The sequence below is a fragment of the Peromyscus eremicus genome, chromosome 8a, assembly GCF_949786415.1.
Source record: "Peromyscus eremicus chromosome 8a, PerEre_H2_v1, whole genome shotgun sequence".
NCBI lineage: Eukaryota > Metazoa > Chordata > Mammalia > Rodentia > Cricetidae > Peromyscus > Peromyscus eremicus.
The window spans coordinates 97,981,306-98,001,838 of NC_081423.1; the positions used below are offsets into that span (position 1 = coordinate 97,981,306).

Here is a 20,533-nt window from a genome sequence, read left to right on the forward strand (position 1 = left end):
CCCCTGAGTCAGGTGACATGAAGGCGCACACTGCAGTACCAGCCCAGCCACACTCCCTCACAGGAATCCCGGCATGCCTGGACCACAAAGCTGCTTCCAGCCTGTGCTCAGTAGGCGATCGGGGAGCTGCAGATGGGATACAGGCCTTGTCCTGCCCCAGCTGGCAGTAGGTGGCATTATGCACCATCCCAGACAGGTACAGGGGCCTCTGTAGGAAGGCTGGGAACCGTTCAAATGTACCCTGAGAAAGATTCAGACAGGAAACAGGCTCTCTAGCCCCACCTCCCAGCTGCCAGTGGCTCCTCCTTCCGGAAGACCTCACCCTGGTCACCACACAAGAGTCAGAGAGTGTCCAGTTACTTCATTTTACTATTTCACAGTTGTAGCAAACAAATCAAGGTGCAAACAGGGTTTATTTCACATTAATATATTACTGGATTTTTTTGTGTCAAATAAATAGGGAATTCTCTTTAAATAACCATCTCCTCAATTTGCGTCCAGGAACAAGAGCAAATCTTAATGCTTCCAGGGGGCAGATGGCAGCTTACAGGTCACATGGCTGGAGGTGCTCCTTCCCAGACCAAAGGGACCTATCGGACAGACATGCATTCTCTAATGCTCCTGTGAAGAAGCCCCTTGTAAAGGGGAGAGGAGAGGAGGGGAAATAATTCCCAGAAACACTAGAGGGGGCTTCCTCCTGGCCACAGTGCCTTTGCTTCTGATGCCGCCAACTGCTGGAAGCTCAGGGTAAAATTCCCAAAGCCGGAGGCAACAGAAGGAAGCAGGCTAGTATGGCAGGCAGGGCGAGTGTGACTGAGGCCAGAGCCGGCCAAAGGGAATGTGGACTCAGCATCTGCTGGGACAGTGGCCTTCCAGGGTCAGGCACACACCAGGGGAAGGAATGTCAACATGGCCTGGCAGGGCCCGAGGGGGAGACACAAGGCTGGTCAGATAAGCCCACAAGATGGAGTACAGTGGCCATCAGGCTGAGGGGCTGGGCTGAGGTGGAGGAGTGGCCAGAGAGTGCCTCTGTAGGGAGGAGCTACTACAGAGAGGAACAAGGGGTCATCCCGCGCTCCTGGGAGCCCCAGAGGTGGTGAGAAGGAAGCTAGACAGAGCAGCGCCACAGGCTGAGCTAGTGTGGGAAGCTGGGAGGCTCCTCTCAGAGGCCCGGAGCCCCACCCTTCCACCAGGGCTAGTTCCTGCTAACTGTTTATAATCAGGCCTGGGGAAGAACAGGGCCCTCCCTGGCCTCCCAGAGTCCCAGATGCAGCTCCATGGGAGGCCCAGGAAGGGGTCATCCATAAGAGGCAGGGAGGTGAGCAGGGTCTACTGGGTCTTCTTGTCTTCTGGGGGGTAGTAGGGTGGCGGAGGAGGCTGGCTCTAGAGGAAGAAAACAGATCACATGAGCCATCACAGAATGAGCTGTGGTCTTTCATCACTAGCTCCCAGGCTGAGTGACTGAGAGGGCGGTCGGTCGGTCTTACCCCACTCACCGTGGGCATGTAGACATTGTGTGGGTTGCCTGGGTTGTAATAGGCGCTGGCAGCTGCTTCTGCGGCCTTGGCCTCAGCTGTCAAGGCAAACACACGGAGGAATGGCAATGAACAACAAGCCCTCCTCTGCCCTTGCCTGAGTTTGGGGCAGCTGGCGACTCAGACCACCAAAAGCTTCAGCGACTTTCCTAAGCACCTGCCATGTGCTGGCACTGTCCTACCGTCCCTTTACATGCCCTTGGCATAAGTCTATCAGGTGGTCCTGGTGACCATCGGTAGATGAGAACACTGAGGCACACAGGTGACCTTCTTTTCTGGGTCCAAGGTCACTGCTAGCCGAGGGCCAGCAAGGCTGGAATCTAGACCTCATCCCATCTTCAGACTGTTCTTCTGTGTTCTGTGACAGTGGGGACACAGAACACAGGCCTAGCCCATGCCAGGCAAGGGCTCACTGAACCACACCCAGCCCTTGGACTATGTATAGCTCTTCGCCACCAGGCTACTCTGTTGGTCCCTTTGGTGGTCTGCAAGCCAGAGGCCCTTCATCATCTGAGGTGTTCAGTAGCTTCCAGCCATCTTGTGGGAGTCTCGGTGAGACCTGAGGGAGGAGAGCTGGTCCTGAAGGACCGCTAGCAGCCCAGGAGCCTCACCTGCAGGAGTGGAGGGGGCACTGGGGCCGCTGACTGGAGGCTCCATGGGCCCAGGATAGGGTGGTGGTGGTGGCTGCACGTATCCCATGGCCCCATCCATCATGGGAGGTCCTGGATAGAACTCTGCTTGGGAAGAGAGTGACAGACAGTGAGCACCCTGCTTGGTCCCCTCTGAAGGCTACTCTTGGGAGTGGCCTGTCTAGGTCCCTGGGGTGCTCTCTAAACTCTCCAATGTCCGTTATGTCTAAAGCAGGTGAAAGGGCACATCTCCCCTCTGCAACCTGAAGGTGCGGTAAGTGGGTGGGTGGGGAGGCTGAGGCTGGGCAGCAAACGACACTCACCAGGTGGGGGCGGTGGATAGGGGTAGCCAGGAGGGCAGGGGTACATTCCATTGGCGACTGGTGGGGGAAAGACATAGGCCCCGCTGGGCATGTAAGGGTACCCATAGGCTCCATTAGGGGCTTCACCTCTGGAGGCTATAAGTACAAGGGGAGAGAGAGATGAGTGTTGCCTGCCTAAGGGACTGATGGGTCCCAGGACTGTGCCCACAGATGTGCCCTACAACCATTCCACTGCCCACCCCACTGGGTCTGCCTAGGTCACCATGTGGTAAGGGGAGGGTGGGAAAAGAGGCCGGAAGGCAATCGGACCAGAGTCAAGGACTGCAGTGGAGAGGGAAGTGGATGGAAAGGTAAACGGGTGTGTGTGTGTGTGTGTGTGTGGCGGGGGGTAACAGGACGACGACGACTGGGGGGAGAGGTGAAGAGAGAGAGGGAACGAATGTTGAACACAGTGTGCTCGGTAATTTACAACGGCTGCTGGATGGTAACTTAACAGTTGGGTTTTTTGTTTGTTTTTTAGTCCAAACATTTCTGTCAGAACGTTGCATGCCTGTTATGGGCAAAGGAAACCCACAGACTAATTACAGGTTTCTTTCCCAATTCCCAGCCCTGTCGGCTGGGCCAGATTTTTTACCTCCTGTGCTTACAATACAAAATAAAAGGACAAACAAGAAACCCACATGTTAGGTGTGTTGCTAGCCCCGAGGTTTAAGAGCTGGGATACCTTGAGATGCCACCTGGAGCATCCGCTGCCCAAACTCGATGGCGCCCCCTGCTGTGAAGGTCAACTTGTAGGAAGCAGAGCCTTCCCAGCCACCTGAGAAGGGGCAAGGACAGTGAAGAACAGTGGGGAGAGAGAAAACAGGCTCAGTTCAGAGAGAGGCTCTTTGTCCTCTCCTGGCCATCACCCAACACCGAGGAGGCTGTCGGGAAGGGGCGAGGCCTCTGCCTGCAGCCCACAAAACACCTGGTACTGCACGATGGCCTGGCTCCCGCTTGTGGGTTTCATCCTCTCAAGAGGGCTTTCCCCCACCCCCAGCCAAGCACACCGCCAGCACCAAGGCTACACGGTTGATTGTAGAGCCAATACCAAGGGGGAGGGGAGGAGGCTTCTCTCTACCACCAGTAAAGCACTTGGCAGCTCTCCTGGTAACTGACATTGAGGTTCAGGGTAGAACTCTCTTGGTAAGAGGCCTCAAGACAGAACATGGTCCCTCCAGCCTGGCTGGGTCAAAAGGGACGGAGGTTGACACAGAGCCCTCTGGAGTCTGGGAGTCGGTCACAACGCAGGGCCCGGCCAGCCTCTGGTGAGGTAGCTGCCTTTCCCTGGATCTCATGGAAGGCTCCTCCCAGGAATGGGACACAGCTCCTCCCAAATTTAAAACCTAGGCCTTCCCTGGGGAAAAAGAAGTACCTTTAGTTTTTCATTTTTCTGCTGGGCTCACTCTCTGAACAAAGGGCCAAGTTAAGCCAGCATTTCTCAGCTCCTGGCAACCAAAACCCACCTGTGCCGCTCAGCCATTAGCCCAGGTATCTGATGTTAATTCACGGCTGGGAAGGGGGAGGCTTGGACGAGTCTGAAAAGGGCATCTCCAGGAGGCTGGCAGTCAGAGATGCCCGGGACACCTCACTGGCCACCCAATCGTGTCCCCGAGCTCTCGTCACCTACCTCCCGCTTCAGCCTTCACGGTCCCCTTAATGAAGTTTGCACCAAACACCGGCTGCTTGATCTCACAGTCCTTCATCAGATAAAAGGGCATCATGAAGGACTGCATGGCATCCTTCCCCTTAGACAGAAAGATGACCTACAGGGAGAGGCAAGCAGGCCGTCAGCGCCAGAACCAACCCAGCTCAGCCACTGCTTCCCACCCGTGTTCTGTGCTGGGTCTGTTCCCAGCGCCAGAACAGGGCAGTGTAGCCCGGGTGTGGCAGCCGCATGGCCCCTCAGTGCTGTGAAGACACCTGGGGGCCCCAGACTCAGGTGTGCACAGGAGGAAGCTGCAGGCTGTAGAGCAAACGAGGGTACACCTTCTCTCTCCAGAGACAGAGGGTGGCCGGTGGTGTGTGCACGGAGGAGGCTGCTGGGCTAGGTGCAGGGCAGGCTCCTGGAGGTGGGAGGCCGAGCCCAAGCTCATACAAAATGCAGCACAAGGGTCCAGGAGAAGGGATCATTGTGACTTCCTGTAGGGCCACACTTTGCCTAACAGCCACAGAACTCTCCTGTCCCATACCTGGGAAACCCCTCGGTTTCTTTTTTTCTTAATTACATTTACTTATGTTATAGGTGGGTGGGTGGGTGTGGTGGGTGTGACATGCCGCAGTGCACAAATGGAGGTCAGAGGTAAGTTCTCCCCTTCCATCATGTGGGTCAACCCCTGGGTTTCCAAACCACCAGACACTCAATCTAACGGAAGAGGGGAATGTGAGTCTCCAGAGGAGGGCATGTTTTGAGAGGTGCTGGGTCGTCAAAACTTGCAGATGTGCACTCTTTCTAGCCATCTCGACACCTCGCTGGTGGGGAGCCAAAGGCAGCACCCCCTCCTAACCATCTGTATTACTCAGCGCCCACATGGCCCATTCTCAGGCGAGGCAATTCTGCAGCTTGGCATCTTTCACTCGGCAGGGTTCTGCTGGGCTTTCTGCCCAGCCTGCAGGCTGTGGCCCTGCTACTGTATCCTGTTTACCACACTCATCACTCTGACTGTGCACACAGCCTGGAGGGTTCCTCCGGGCAAGTCACTGAAGCAGCTGTATCCGACCACAGAGAGATTTTGGTGGAATCTGCAAGGCCCAGGTCAGGAAAGCAGTACAGAGGGCCTGGTGGTTCCAGAAACCAAGATCATGTGACAGAGACATGGGCAGAGCAAGGCACTGGCATTCTCCAGAGGCCACTGGTGTCACAAGGCTGAAGTGGAGACACATATGACCACCTGAAAGCAGGGCTCTGATCTGCTGTACAACTTACCCGGTATGGGGTAAGGTAGATGGTGCCTTTCTTGGTCCCTTTGAAGGCCTCTGGCACATTCTTCATGTCATTGAATGTAAGCTCCACATGATCGTAGGACATTAGGATGCTGTGGTAAAAATAACAAAGAGCTCCGATGATGCCATCAGTCATCCTGGACACAGGACACGTCATTCACAACACTGTTGCAACAGCACTATGAGGAACCCTCTGTACAGCCGAGAAGAGAGGAACACAGTGGGCCTAGAGTCCCCGAGTTCCATTTCTACAGCCCCGAGTGACCAGGGTAAGAGAACTGTCCTCATCTCTCCAGCTGGATTAGACAACCTGGGCTTTCTCTTCAGTCTCTCTTGAGCCCTGCGACAGTATGTGTTCTAGTCTGGAGTTTTTGAGGCAAAGTTTCATACAGCTCAGGCTGCTCTTGAGCTTGCTACGTTCCTCCTGCTTCCACCTCCCAAGTGCTGGGGTCCCAGACTTCTACCACCATGCTGGTTACCTGAGGTGCTAGGGATGGAACCCAGGGTTTTGTGCATGCTATGAAAGCACCCTTCCACCTGAACCATAGCCACAGCTCTTTACTGCTGTTGTTTATTTTAAAAACCTAATATAAGCGGGTGGTGGTGGTGGTGGTGGTGCACACCTTTGATCCCAGCACTCAGGAGGCAGAGGCAGGCGGATCTCTGTGAGTTCGAGGCCAGCCTGGTCTACAAAGTAAGTTTCAGGACAGCCAGAACTACACAGAGAAACCCTGTCTCAAAAATACCAAAAACAAAACAAAACGAAACAAAAACCAAAACAACAACAACAAAACAAGCTAATATATAAACATTTGTCTTGGGGATGTAGCTCAGTAGTATTTGCCCAGCATGGTCACTGTTCTGGGGTCTTCCCCAACAACACACACACACACACACATACACAACAAATGTCAAAGACACAACTCTATTCTTTCATTGGATCCTCGAAAGTTGGAGACACAGGTGTTCTAAGATTCCTGACACAGATGCCGGGAACTAAACTGGGGTCCTTTGCATGGGGTGTTTTTCTTGGTTGTTCTTGTTGGTTGTTTTTTTGTGTGTGTGTTTGTATGTGTGTGTGTGTGTGATTTTTAAAGACAGGGTTTCTCTGTGTAACAGCCTTGGCTATCCTGGAACTCACTTTGTAGACCAGGCTGGCCTCGAACTCACAAGAGATCCACCTGCCTCTGCCTCCCGAGTGCTGGGATTAAAGATGTGTGCCACCATCGCCTGGTTGAGAATATTAGCTGCTGAACCATATTCCCAGCCCTTAATCCAAGCTTCTTCAGCTGAGCTGCAGAAAATGTCTGTATATAAAGCCTCTGAGATAGATGCACAGGTGTGTGTGTGTGTGTGTGTGTGTGTGTGTGTGTGTGTGTGTATACATATGTACTCAATTCTCTGGGAAGAGTTCAATGTTCATTTCTAACAGTGGTTTATGAATTAAAGATTAATGTTCACTAGTTTAAATATCACTGCACTTAAATTCCAATTCTTATTGACACATCTGTTTCAGAAGTGAGGCTAAGTTCTTTCCAGAACCCTATTAGGTAACAATGAGCTATGAGCCAGGTGCTGAGGCCCAGGAGGGCAGATACCTTGTTGAAAAGACCCGATGTAAGAGAAGGAAAACCACTCTCAAACGATGAAACCAAAGAGCTCTGGTTTTGGTGGTGCATGCCTGTGAACTCCCTGCACTCAGAAGCCTGAGGTAGGATTGCTTCAGGTTCAAGGCCAACTTGGAATGAAACCATAACTCAAAAACCAGAGAGAGTGGTGGTGGAGGAGGCAGCCATCAAAAGGTCTCAAAGCACTTGGCCCAGCCAAGGCACTGGATGAAGTACACCAGAGGACAATGTAAGGTTTCTCAGATTACATGATATAAAGGTCCAAGTTCATAGGGTTTCATTCCTGTCTCCTCCGCATCCCAAATATCCGTTGTTGGGGCAGAGGTAACAGAGGACACAGACCCAGCACAATGGAAGGGACCAGATCCATGCCGGGCTGGCCAGGACCTGCCAAGAACTGTGGAGACAAAGACAGCATATCCAGTCTGGTCACCCGCACCTTCTCCTCTGACTCATCAAACATTCCCAAGTGACAGGTCCCAAGATGGGTGTAGGCTCTGACCTCCACCACGTCTCCCTTGGCCTTCAAGAAGAAATTCAAGGCTGCATAGCTCAAGTCTGATTTCCAACGTCCAAGGAACAGAGGAAAGAGGAGCCCTCGACAGGGCCCAAAAGTTGGGAGAGAATGAGTGGATGGTTGCAGAGGAGGGCAGAGAAAAAAAATCTTGAAGTTGAGAGCCTGACTTAGGCCATCAGGGATTCAAGAGAACCAGGCAAGGGACAGCCCTTTACAACGGCCTGCTGGTGCCAGGCACTGGGTTGAGCAGTTGACATTTAGTTCCAAACCTCTAGGGCCTCAGCCTTTCTCTTGGAATCTGAGAAGTTCTGGAACATACGAGAAGATTGGACAGGAGTAGTGAAGCCAATTGATTTTGGGGGTCAAGATATCTGCCTTCAATTCCCTTCAGTAACTCACAGCACTAAGCCAAAGTTATTTACCCTCTCTTGGGCCTCACTTGCCCTACCCGGAAAATGTGTACAATCGTTTCTGGGACACAAGATTATGTATTCTCTAAGGTAGACCAGACGCAGTGGCTGCCGCGCAGTAACAACGTAGTAAACGCCCAATAAAAAGCAATTATTTTTAAGACTCCATCTGGGAAGGGGCTCAAGAAATCACCCGTTGGCCTCGCTCATAGCCCCAAACCCTGACACCATTGGGCCGCCCCACCCCCACCCAGCACCCCAGCTGATCAGCGTCCCGGTCCTCCCCCACGACCCACCCACTCCCTCCAGCCCCGCCTCCAGCCGTTGCCGCCCCTTCCCCCAGCACTCCATCTATTTCCTCCCCCCCCACATCCCACCGCCCTCCACACACAGTGGGCGACACCCGCCCTTCGATCTCCAGGATCCTTCCGCCGTGTTTTCACCTCTCACTGTTGTTGACGATCACTCCGCCACCCTCTGAGTGATTCTTGTTGAGCGCCATAGTCTCTGCCACTGGGGTCCCGAGGCTCGCAACGCTCTGCGCCTGCGCTGGTCTTTGGCCCGCCTCTAGTGGCGTCGTTCGTATTACAGTCAGCCAATCACAGCTCCTGCGCGTAGGCTGGCCAACCACCTGATTTCCAATGTCACGTGGCGAGAGTTTACTCCCGCTCCCCCTCCCCCAAGTTGCATCTGCATCACAAACAAGCTGCCGACTACAATTCCCAGCAGGCAATGGTCCCGCAACCGCGACTTCTCCTTGCGTTGAGTGATGAACGCATTCTGGAACTTGTAGTCTTGTTTACTGTAGGACAGGCTTGCTACGCTATTTACAAAACTTTGAACATCTGTACGCGTCTCCCTACCCGGCCTCCTCGTGTTAAGCAAACTCAATCGAAGAAATGTAACTTAAACGTGATGACTTGATGTGTGCAACGTGTAAAAGTCACTTAATGAGCCAACTTCATCTCCCCAAATGACCTGAGTGGTTCTCCCATACACTTGAGTGTGCGAGACACAATTCCTTCTATGATGGACTGGAAGAGTCCGAGCAAAATACGCTTTAATCAACTCAAACCCTGACCCCGCGAGTCGGACGGTGTGAACTTCTGGGGAGAGTGGTCCGCTCCCCACCCTCTTCCCCGCCCAGCATCTGCCGCCTGCATCAGCTGGCCTCGCGATGGCGCTGCTTTCCTCTCTAGCTAGCCATTGCAAGAGAGTTTAAGCAAGACCTGGAATAATTGAATGAAACCAGACAGAGTGAGGCCAATGGCCAGAGAGGACTTTCAAAATACCACTGACTCATTTCAGCTTGTGACCCAGCAGTGAGTGTCTCTGCTGCGTTGTAGTGAATCTAAACTCCATCTCTGAGATGATTCTTTCGCAAGGCCGGGAAAGATTGCAGGGGGTCCTCAGTATCCTTAAACTTAGGAGATCAGAGTTTGATTTGAAGCAGATAGCATAGTGGCCCACATCCCTCACTTGGGAGGCTGAGACAGGAAGTTGCCACAAATGGAGGTCAACTTGGGTTGCATAAAGATTTCCAGACCAGCCTCAGTAGAATCAGATTGGTTTCCAGCACTGAGGTCAGGTGGCTGACAACTGCCTCTAACTCCAGCTCCTGACGTCTCTGGCCTTCTCATGCGTCATATATACATGCACATACCCACATAGATGCACACACATACACATCATTAAAAAGCATTGAAAATAGATATTTAAAAAATAATTCTTTATTTTTATGTTGTGTATATAACGGCTTGCATGCATGCATGGATGTGTACCACAATGTGTAGAGGTGCCTCAAGAGAATAGAAGAGGGTATCAGATTTCTTGGAGCTGGAGTTCCAGATGACTGTAAACTGTTTGCATGGGTGCTAGGAACCAAATCCCTGTCTTTTGCAAGGACAGCAAGTGCTCTTAGCTGCTGAGCCATCTTTCTGGCCCCATAAAGTAAATCTCTTTTTTTTTTTTTTTTTTTTTTTAAAGTAAAATCCAACTCTATACGGTAATATACAGAATGGTGAAGAAATACACTTTTATTTGCACACAAATAGGATACTGATAGAGAATCTCAAGCAGGAGCTGCAGCACCAGCCCTTTGAGACAGTTTTGGGAATTTCAGGGTGACTCAGTGCAAAGGACTCTTTTGTATTCTTTATTTTCTTTACTAGGTACTCTGATAAAAGTCAAAATGGCTACAGATTTTTGTTTGGTTAGTTTTTGAGAGAAAGCCTCTTGTAAACCATTCGGACCTCTAACTTGTTATGTAGCCAAGGCTAGCCTCAAATTCCTGGTCCTCCTGCCTCTACCTCCCAAGTGCTAAAAGTACAGATTTCTGTCAGCATGCCGGGCCAGATTTATTTATTTATTTATTTATTTACTTACTTACTTACTTACTTACTTACTTAATACACAAGGTCTCAAGTAGCTCATTTGGCCAGGAACTAGCTATGTAGCTGATGATTATCTTAAACTCCTTGTCTCCTGACTCCACCACCTCCTGAGATTACAGCTATGTATCACCGTGCTGGGCTTTACAAAGTGCTAGCAATCAGTTGACTCCAGGATTTCATGCTCATTATGCAAAGCACTCTACTAAACTGGACTGTGTCCCTTTCCCCAGTTTTTTTTTTTTTTTTTTTTTTTTAAGAGCAAAATCCAAGCTGAGTGTAATGAAGCAATCAGGAATCAGAGGTAAGAGGACTGCTGAAAATTTGAGCCCGGCTCCTTGTTTACATGTTGAATTCCAAGCCATCCAGGTCTACATCCAGGGACCCTGTCTCAAAACAAAACAAAACAAACAAACAAAAACAAGCCGGTCATGGTGCTGCACACCTTTAATCCCAGCACTTGGGAGGCAGAGGCAGAGGCAGAGGCAGGCAGATCTCTGTGAGTTCAAAGCCTACATGGTGAGTTCCAGGACAGCCAGAGCCATAGAGAGAGACTATGTCTCAAAAACAAACAAAAGAAAAGTGAAAGAATAAGGAACTAGGGAGATGACTAAGGGATTAAGAGTGCTTGCCGCTTTCCCTGGGGACAGAGTTCAGTTCCCAGCACAAATCAGATGACTCACAATGGCCTGTAAGTCCATTTCAGTGAATCTGATACCCTCTTCTGGCCTCTGCAGGTAGCTGCACTCAAACGCGCGCGCGCGCGCGAGACACACACACACACACACACACACACACACACACACACACGAATAATAAATAGAAAGAGCAAAATCCTTTCCTGGGACCTAAAGGTCTTTATCCTGAGATTTGGGGACAGACCAGCAGGAGGAAGGAAGGTCTCTGGGGAGATGTCATCTCAGGAACTCAGTCTCTGAGAAGTTTCTAGACTCTAGTCATGTCTTGCAGTGTCTGACACTCACTGACGTCACCAGTTTTGCCTCTTGACCTGGGCATCACAATGGACAGAAAATTTATGAACAGCCTCGTCTGGGCCAGTTTCCAACCGAATTACTCAATACTTCCTTGAATGGATTGTTGGATTGGTCCAGCTAGACCAGTGTTTCCTGATTTATATTTCTGTTCTTCCGAGATATGAATATCTATGAGGAGAAGAAATGTCTTTGCTTTATTTCAACCTCCTCTTCAATTTTTTAAATTAAAAAAATTCTTTTTTTGCCAGGTGGTGGTGCACCCCTTTAATCCCAGCACTCAGAAGGCAGAAACAGGCAGATCTCTGAGTTCAAGGCCAGCCTCGTCTACAGAGAGAGTTCCCAGACAGTGAGAGTTACATAGCAAGACCTTGCCTCAAAAATTTGTTTTTAAACTTACTTCTTTTTATTCATTTACTTTTATGTATTTTGCTTACATGTATGTATATGTATCATGTGTGTGCCTGGTGGTCATGGAAGTCAGAAGAGGGCATCAGATTCCTGAAACTAGAGTTATACACAGTTGTGAGCCAACATGTGTATGCTGAGAATCAAACCTGTGTCCTCTAGGTCCTCTGGAAGAGCAGGCAGTGCTCTTAACCACTGAGCCATTTTTTTACTTTTTTTTTTTTTTCTGAGATAAGGTCTCACTATGTAGCCTTGGTTGGCTTAGAACTTCATATGTTGCATCTGAATTCACAGATTTATGCTTGTTTCTGACTCTCAGGTACTGGGACTAAAGGCATGTACTAGCATATCCAACTTTGTTTATAATTTCTTTTTAAAAGCGTACATATGTTAGGGGACTGGAGGGATGCTTCAGCAGTTGCTGCTATTTCAGAGGACCTGAGTTTGATTTCTAGCACTCACATGGTTGTTGTGTGATATTTTGTTTGTGTTCTGACAAATAAAGCTTGCTTGGAGTCAGGGGTATGCTGTGGGATGGTCTGTATGTCAAATGTGTTGCTGATTGGTCAATAAATAAATCACTGATTGGCCAGTGGCCAGGCAGGAAGTATAGGCGGGACTAACAGAGAGGAGAATTGCGAGAACAGGAAGCTGGGTGAGAGGAGACACTGCCAGCCACCATCAGGACAAGGAAGATGTAAAGTACCAGTAAGCCACAAGCCACGTGGCAAGGTATAGATTTATAGAAATGGATTAATTTAAGCTGTAAGAACAGTTAGCAAGAAGCCTGCCACGGCCATACAGTTTGTAACCAATATAAGTCTCGTGTTTATTTGGTTGGGTCTGAGTGGCTGTGGGACTGGCGGATGTCAGAGATTTGTCCTGACTGTGGGCCAGTCAGGAAAACTCTAGCTACAGGGGTAGAGCTAGCCACTAGTTAACCATGGAGGTCTGGAGGTCTGTAGAGAGAGGAACAGGAAGTGGTAAGGCAGAGCTGAGACAGGATCTCAGCCCTTTTGGATTGGAGGAACAGAAGAGGAAGGAAGGTACTGTGGCTGAATCCTGCTTCTCTGATCTTTGAGGTTTTACCCCAGTTATCTGACTCCTGGTTTTTATTAAGAAGATTAATTAGATTTATGCTTCACATGGTGGCTCGCAATCTTCTGCACCTCCAGTTCCAGGAAATTCGATATCCTCTCCTGGCATCTGAGGGCCTCCCTATGCATGTGGTACACAGACAGACACCCATACAGATAAAATAAAAATAATTTTTAAAAGATTTATTTTTAATTATGCATATATGTGTAAGTGTCTGTTTGGGTATGTGCAAAGGAGTCTAGGTGCGGGAAGAGGCCAGAGGCATTGGATCTGTAGCTGTGAGCTGCCTGACATGGGTGCTGGGAATCGAACTTGGGTCCTCTGGAAAAGCAGTATGTGCTCACAACTACCGGGCCATCTCTCCAGCCCTGTTTACAATTTCTTGCTTGACATTTTTAAGTATTAACCAGGTTTGTAGCTGGAATCCCTGGATTCAGGAGGCTGAGGCAGGAAGATCATAAATTTCAAGCAGTCTGGGCAACACAATAAGTATCTGCTGTGGAACAATCCTTTTCTACACTATGAATATGTATTACTTTCATTTGCTAATAGAAAACTGATTGGTCGATAGCTGGGCAGGAAGAGCTTGAGCTCCAGAGACAGACTTGGAGAACTCTGGGAAGGAGAAGGGCAGAGTCAGGAGTCAACAGCCAGATGCAGAGGGAGCAGGAGATGAATGTGCCATGTTAATAAAAGTACTGCAACATGGCAGAGTGTAAATAAGGAATATGGGTTAACTTAAAATGCAAGAGTTAGCAAGTAACAAGCCTGAGCTGTCAGCTGAGCATTTATAATTCATGTTCAGCCTCTGAATTGGTTATTTGGGACTGGGCAGTTAGGACAAAAAGTGCTATTTATAAGCATCCATCTTTAAATATTAATAATAAACTTCAAAAAGAAAAGGAAAACCCACCATGCCATGGTTATGCAAGAATGACTATAAAAGGAAGAAGACTCAGGTCCAGCCCCACTCTTTGACCAACATGGAGTCAGAGGCAGAGCCTGGCTTTGTAGGCTTCAAGCTCATAGAGTTTTGGAGGTCCTCTTTAAGAAATACAATACACTACTCAGAACAGAGACATTTACAAAGGCACACTGGGGCCTCCGGACAGGAAACGTTATGGAGAGGAAGTCATGGTATTAGAGATAGCAGGACTCAATCGGCTGAAACATCCAACTTTGAGAGTTTTAGAAAAGCAATGACCATGTGACACATTAAAAAACAACAAGCTGGAGAGGGATGGCAGCGGGGGAAGGAGGGAGGGAGGGGCACAGAGAGGGAGAAGGAGGTGGAGTCTTGTAAGTGGAGTTTTTCAGCCCATCACTACCACCTCAGCATCTGATAGGACAGTCAGGGGAACCAGGAATCCCTGGGCATCTTCAGCAGTGTGACACCTTGTCCCCCCAACAAACAACTAACCAAAGAAGGTGGCCTGCTGTGTTGCCAAGGCTCGCTTCTTCTCCTTCTTCTTCTTCTCCTTCTTCTTCTTCTCCTTCTTCTTCTCCTTCTTCTCCTTCTTCTCCTTCTCCTCCTCCTTCTCCTCCTCCTCCTTCTCCTTCTCCTTTTACTTCTTCTCCTTTTTCTTCTTCTTCTTCTCCTCCTCCTCCTCCTTCTTCTTTTCAAAGACAGGGTTTCTCTGTTTAGTCCTGGCTGTCCTGGAACTCACTTTGTAGACCAGGCTGGCTCGAACTCAGAAATCCACCTGCCTCTGCCTCCCAAGTGCTGGGATTAAAGGCGTGCTTCAAATTCCTGGATTTAAGTGGTCCTCTTGTGGAGTAGCAGTGAGTACAGGTGTGGGCCACTGTGCCCAGCCTCACAAGCTAAACAGGGAGCAAGACATAGATAGGACCCTGGGATTAACAATGGATCAGCCTGATACGGGTAAGAGATGCCAAGCTCACAGAACACTCTAAAAGGTGGTATTGTGCACCCAAAATATTGTGCACCCTAATAAACTTATCTGGTGTCAGAGAACAGAACAGCCACTAGATACAGAGGCTAGAAAATGGTGGCACTCACACCTTCAATCCTAGCATTCCAGAGGCAGAGATCAACCTGGATCTCTGAGTTCAAGGCCACACTGGAAACAGCCAGGCATGGTGACTCACGCCTTTAATCCCAGGAAGTGAACCTTTAATCCCAGGGAGTGATGGCAGAAAGCAGAAAGATATATAAGGCGTGAAGACCAGAAACTAGAAGCTTTTGACTGGTTAAGCATTTAGGCTTTGAGCAGCAGTTCAGCTGAAATCCATTCGGATGAGGACTCAGAGGCTTCCAGTCTGAGGAAACAGGATCAGCTGAGGAATTGGCGAGGTGAGGTTAGCTGTAGCTTGTTTTGTCTCTCTGATCTTCTAGCGTTGACCCAATACCTGGCTCCTGAGCTTGTTTTTATTAATAAGACATTTTAAGATTCGTGCTACACCTACCCACTATACCAACTTTTTTAAACTTTTTATTACTTTGTTAATGTGTGTGTGAGTACTCTATTATATAGGTAGAGGAGGGCAGAGGATAGATCTGGGAGCCAGTTTTCTCCTTTCATCATGTGGGTCCCAGGCTTGGTGGCAAGTGCCTTTACCCACCTTGATATCAGACTTTTACTTTTGTGTGTTTGTGTTTTGACTCTTGTTCTTTTGAGGCAGGGTCTCTCTGTGTAATCCTGGCTGTTCTGGAACTCACTCTGTAGATCAGGCTGGCCTCAAACTCAGTGAGATCCTCCATCATCTGCCTCCTGAGTGCTGGATTTGAAGGCTTATGCCACCACACCTGCCTCTCCTCTCCTCTCCTCTCCTCTTTTCTTTCTTTCTTTCTTTCTCTCTCTCTCTCTCTCTCTCTCTCTCTCTCTCTCTCTCTCTCTCTCTCTCTCTGTCTCTCTCTCTCTCTCTCTCTCTCTCTCTCTCTCTCTCTCTCTCTCTCTCTCTTTCTTTTAACACAGGGTTTCTCTGTGTAGCCATGTCTGTCTTCTAACTCTGTAGACCAGGCTGGCCTCAAACTCTGAGATTCACTTGTCTCTGCCTCCCAAGTGCTGGGATTAAAGGTGTGTGCTACCACTGCCCCAGTGCTTCGTCTCTTTTTTAATAGTCTCTGAAGCCCAGGCTAGCCTTGTCCTCAAAATTTAGCCTATCCTAGCCTTGAACTCAAAACAGTCCTCCTGCCTCAGCCTCCTGATTACTGAGAGTACAGGGAGACACCACCACTCCCATTCAGAAGTCTGATGTCTTCCTTTTTTTTTCTTTGTTTTAAAGATTTATTATTTTCATGTGTATGTGTATGAGTCCCCATGAATTGTGTGCAGAAGCCCACTGAGGCCAGAAGAGGGTGTTGGATCATCCGGAACTGGAGTTACAGGCAAGGTGGTGAACTGGTTGATGTGGGTGTTGGGACCAAATCCAGGCCCCCTACAAGAGCAATAAGTGCTCTTGAACACTGAGCCATTTCTCCAGCTCCTGAGAAAAACATTGTATAGAAATTGAGACTTGTCAGAGAGCCACTGTTAGGCCAGAGGTCACTGGGCTTCTGACCAAATGACAGCTGGGTAGGTCGCAGAAAGCTGATTTCCTAGAACAATTATAATCCCGTTCAAGTTTATCTCAAATTATTTCAACATTTTATCACGAATGTTATTTTTTCCCAGAAGGAGACTATGAATTATAACAGCTAAAAAGCAAAACAATAAAAACATTGTCCTAAGCCAAGTTAGGGAATTTATTTTTTCATTTCTTCCTTTTTTTTTTTTTTGTCATTGTTTGTTCCTTTTGAAATAAACTAAAGGAGAAAGGTTGTAGAGGAAAGGGTGTAATGGAGGAGCTGGGTTCTTCATCCACAGTCTGCTTTTAGGGCTGCTTGAGTGCAGGCTGCTATATACTCAGCAGGCACAAGGGCCCAGGCTTTTGTTGGGGAGCAAGGCCTGTTGGGTTTGCATCGCTTGAACTGAAGAGGTAACGTGGTTAGGCTCAGAGGGGGAAGAAAAACTTGACAAACCTTCAGGAGACAGCACAGTTTGGGGACTCACTAGTGCTTCAGAGTGCTGTGTGCTCCCACACTAGCTATCCGAGCAGGGAGAATTTGTGTAAAGAATTATCTAGGAGCTGGGTGTGTGACAACTCTAATCCCAGGATTTGAGAGGGAGAGGCAGGAAGGAGGATTTTGAGATTGAGGCCAACCCGGGCTACTTAGGTAACTGAAATAGAAAAGGAAATAACCAGAAAGGGTTCTAGGAGTTACGAAGATAGCGGGCAGCACTCCCAAGCCTGGAAGACCAAAGGGAATGTTCGGATTCCTACAACATGGAGCCTTGCAGAAGGAAGCCGAGGGTACCACCACCCAGCGCAGGACTCAGAGGTGCCTGTGCCCAGCCCTGGAGTTTCTGATGATGATGGGGGGGCAGGGTTTAGCATCTGCAAGGGCTGGAAAAATCAGAGCCTGGATTCAACAGCTGCTAGGGGACTGTACCAGCTCAGGTGAAGGTCTAGGAGCAGTAAGCAGAACAGAAGTAGCCACCCTTCCCCCAGCACAACAGGTCTTTTCAACAACCCCTTTTAGCAGAGTGTGCCCAGAAGCAATGGGCACTGGAGCCATGGGACTGTGTGGGGCACACAGAGCTCCAACCACAGCCTCAAGGAGCAGTTTAGCAGGTGGGTATTATGGGCTGAATTGTGTACATCACCCTCAATATCACCCACCACCCCACCCCTGGCGCCCAAATTCCTGCTGGAGTCTTTTTTTTTTTTTTTTTTTTTGGTTTTTTGAGACGGGGTTTCTCTGTGTAGCTTTGCGCCTTTCCTGGAACTCGCTTTGGAGACCAGGCTGGCCTCAAACTCACAGAGATCCGCCTGGCTCTGTCTCCCGAGTGTTGGGACTAAAGGCGTGCGCGCCACCACCGCCCGCCTGCTGGAGTCTTATAACTCTTCATCTTTGACCTTATTTGGAAGCAGGGTTGTGAAAGATGTTATAGGATGAGACCATTAGGCGGCCCTAACTTATTCAATCATTGATTTCAACTGTTAACTTGATGAGACCTAGAATCACCTGAGGGGACTCAGAGACGCTCAGCAGTTAAGAACAGTGACTTTTCTTCCAGAGGACCAGGGTTCATTTTCAGCGCCCGGTACACATGGTGGCTGACAACTGTTGGTAACTCCAGTCCTGGGTATGTGACGCCCTCTTTTGGCTTCTTCAGGCACTGCATACATGTAGTGCACAAACATACATACAAGCAAAATACCCATACAGATACATAAAATAAAATAAATACACAAAACTGCAATTACCTGGGAGATGAGTCTCTATGCATGGCTTTAGGGATTACCTTAATTGGTTAATGAGGTGGGAAGCCCCATCCATTGTGGGTGGCATCATTCCCTGGGCTCGGATTCTGGACCATGTGTAAAATGAGAAAGCAGAGGACAGCATCCATCACTTGCTGCCTTAAAGGTCTTTTGTTTTGTTTTGTAAATTTTAAAAACTATGTTTATTTAGTATGTGCGCTATGGAAGTACATGTATGGAAGTCAGAGGACAGCTTTTGAGACTCAGGGTCCTCCCTGCAACATGAGTCTTGGGGATAAAGTTGGGTTGTCAGGATTGGAGACAAGTGCCTTCATCTGTTGGGTGATTTTATCAGCCTGCTTCTTTAAAAAAAATGTATTTAGATGTGGGGAAGGTTTCCCCAGCAAAAGCATTACAGTTGTGCTCTGCTCTGGGGAAAGACGTTACTTCTCTCTTCTGCTCCATTCTGGTGAAGGTCTCACCCAAACCTCAGGCAGGAGATTTATTGGGAGGGAAGAATCCAGGAGGGCAGCGGCCTCTGCCGAGGTGGGAAAAGGCAGCAGCAAACTGAACAGGCACAGGGCTTACACAAGGCTTCTTAGGGGTGGAGTTTTTCCAGAGTGGAGATTTTCAGCATGGGAATTGGCCAGATTTCAATCCCTGAGCTTAGACAAGCTCAGAGATTGGCTGGATTTCCTGCTCAGGGATTGGTTGGTTAGGGGCAGCGTGTGTTTCTTTGGCTCTGGTTTCAGGGCCAAAGTGTGTTTCTTTCATGGACTCTGGTTTCAGAGCAGGGTAGGTTTTTTGGGCTGACGCTTATACCCTACAGTTTGCTACAGTGGCCTTAACAAAGTGATGCTGTGGGTTTGGGAGCTGAGAGACAATGGTCAGGTATCAGTCTGAACCCTTGCTTGGCCCAGGGGTATAGTCAGAGTTCCCTTTGGGCCACCAGCTCCAAATAATGACACAGAGACTTATTATTAATTATGAAAGCTTGGCCTTAGCTTAGGCTTATTCCACTAGTTCTCATAACTTATATTAACCTGCTTCTATTAATTTAAGTTCACCATGTGGCTTTTTACCTTTCATTCATCTGTATGTCCACCTCTGTGTCTTGTTGGCGTCTCTGGCATAATTCTCTCCACTAGCTTCCTCCTCCTCTTCCTCTCTCTCACCGGAAATCCACCTATCCTCCCTGCCTAGCCATTGGCCATTCAGCTCTTTTTTTTTTTTACAACAATCACAGCAACACATCTTCACACAGGTACAAATATCCCACCACACAGGGATGTGTGGGAGTGAACTTGGGCCCCACAGAGGGTACCACAGAAACAGCCCTGGTGGACAGACCATCGGAAGTGCTGCCAATTCCCAGGTGCCCGCTAATCCCCAGATTATTATTCCACAGGGGGAGAAGACACAGCCCCCAAAAGAACATGCCTGAGGTTAAATGTCTTCCCCTTTGGGCCAACAGTGGCTTCTCAGGTTCATCTGTGGCCGTGATAAAACACCCCACAGGAGCCAAGTTAAGTGAGAAAGGGTACTGTACACAGCCAGAGTACAGCCCAAGGGCTGGAAAGATGGCTCAGCGGTTAAGAGTATCTGTTGTTCTTGCATTGGACCTGAGTTCAATTCCCAGCATCCCATCAGGCAGCTCACAACTGTCTGTAACTCCAGCTCACTCTGACCTCCTTCTACATAGACGTCCACATGTCCCCAGGAATGACAGGGAAATGACATACATGACAAGGCAGGGCAGTCAAGTGACGGTTCGAAGCAACTGGTCACACCACATCCACAGTCAGGAAGCAGAGGGTGATGAGTACCAGCTAGTGCTCAGTGCACATTCTCTACTTTATACAGTTTGGGGAAAATACCAAAACGGATACCCCTCCACCCACATTGGGATCAAACCCAAGGATTTGTGTACATGAGGCCAGCCCTTTACATCCCTAACCCACAAAGCGGAGTCTTTTTTTTAAGTTTATTTATTTATTTGTTTGTTTATTTGTGTATATGAGTGCTCTATCTGCATGTACAACTTTATGCTAGCAGAGGGCATCAGATCCCATTATAGACAGTTGTGAGCCACCACATGATGCTGAGAATTGAACTCAGGACCTCCAGAAGAGCGGTCAGTGCTCTTAACTGCTGAGCCATCTCTCCAGCCCCCAAAATGGACTCTTTTAAAAGCAGTTTGTTTTGTTTTGGTTTTGGTTTTTTAAGACAGGGTTTCTCTGTAGTTTTGGTGCCTGTCCTGGATCTCACTCTGTAGACCAGGCTGGCCTCAAACTCACAGAGATCCGCCTGCCTCTGCCTCTCGAGTGCTGGGACTAAAGGTGTGCACCAGCAC

At 48.9% G+C, this 20,533-nt stretch overlaps 1 protein-coding gene across 4 annotated transcripts; it reads right to left on the bottom strand.

Moving 5' to 3' along the window:
• Nucleotides 1-351: 351 nt before the first annotated feature.
• On the bottom strand, nt 352-8,947 carry Wbp2 (WW domain binding protein 2). Of its 4 annotated transcripts, none has more exons than XM_059272139.1 (8): nt 8,468-8,947; nt 5,453-5,561; nt 4,157-4,292; nt 3,212-3,304; nt 2,488-2,622; nt 2,147-2,272; nt 1,497-1,573; nt 352-1,383 (listed from the first exon to the last, which is right to left on the bottom strand). In XM_059272139.1, the coding sequence occupies exons 1-8, from the start codon at nt 8,524-8,526 to the stop codon at nt 1,330-1,332; spliced, it is 789 nt and encodes a 262-aa protein (XP_059128122.1). In that variant the 5' UTR covers nt 8,527-8,947; the 3' UTR covers nt 352-1,329. The 4 variants fall into 4 exon arrangements, with proteins under 4 accessions (XP_059128122.1, XP_059128123.1, XP_059128124.1 ...); XM_059272140.1 differs by having other exon boundaries at nt 2,147-2,269; nt 8,468-8,941; XM_059272141.1 differs by lacking the exon at nt 8,468-8,947 and adding an exon at nt 7,600-7,857.
• Between the last annotated feature and the right edge of the window lie 11,586 nt (nt 8,948-20,533).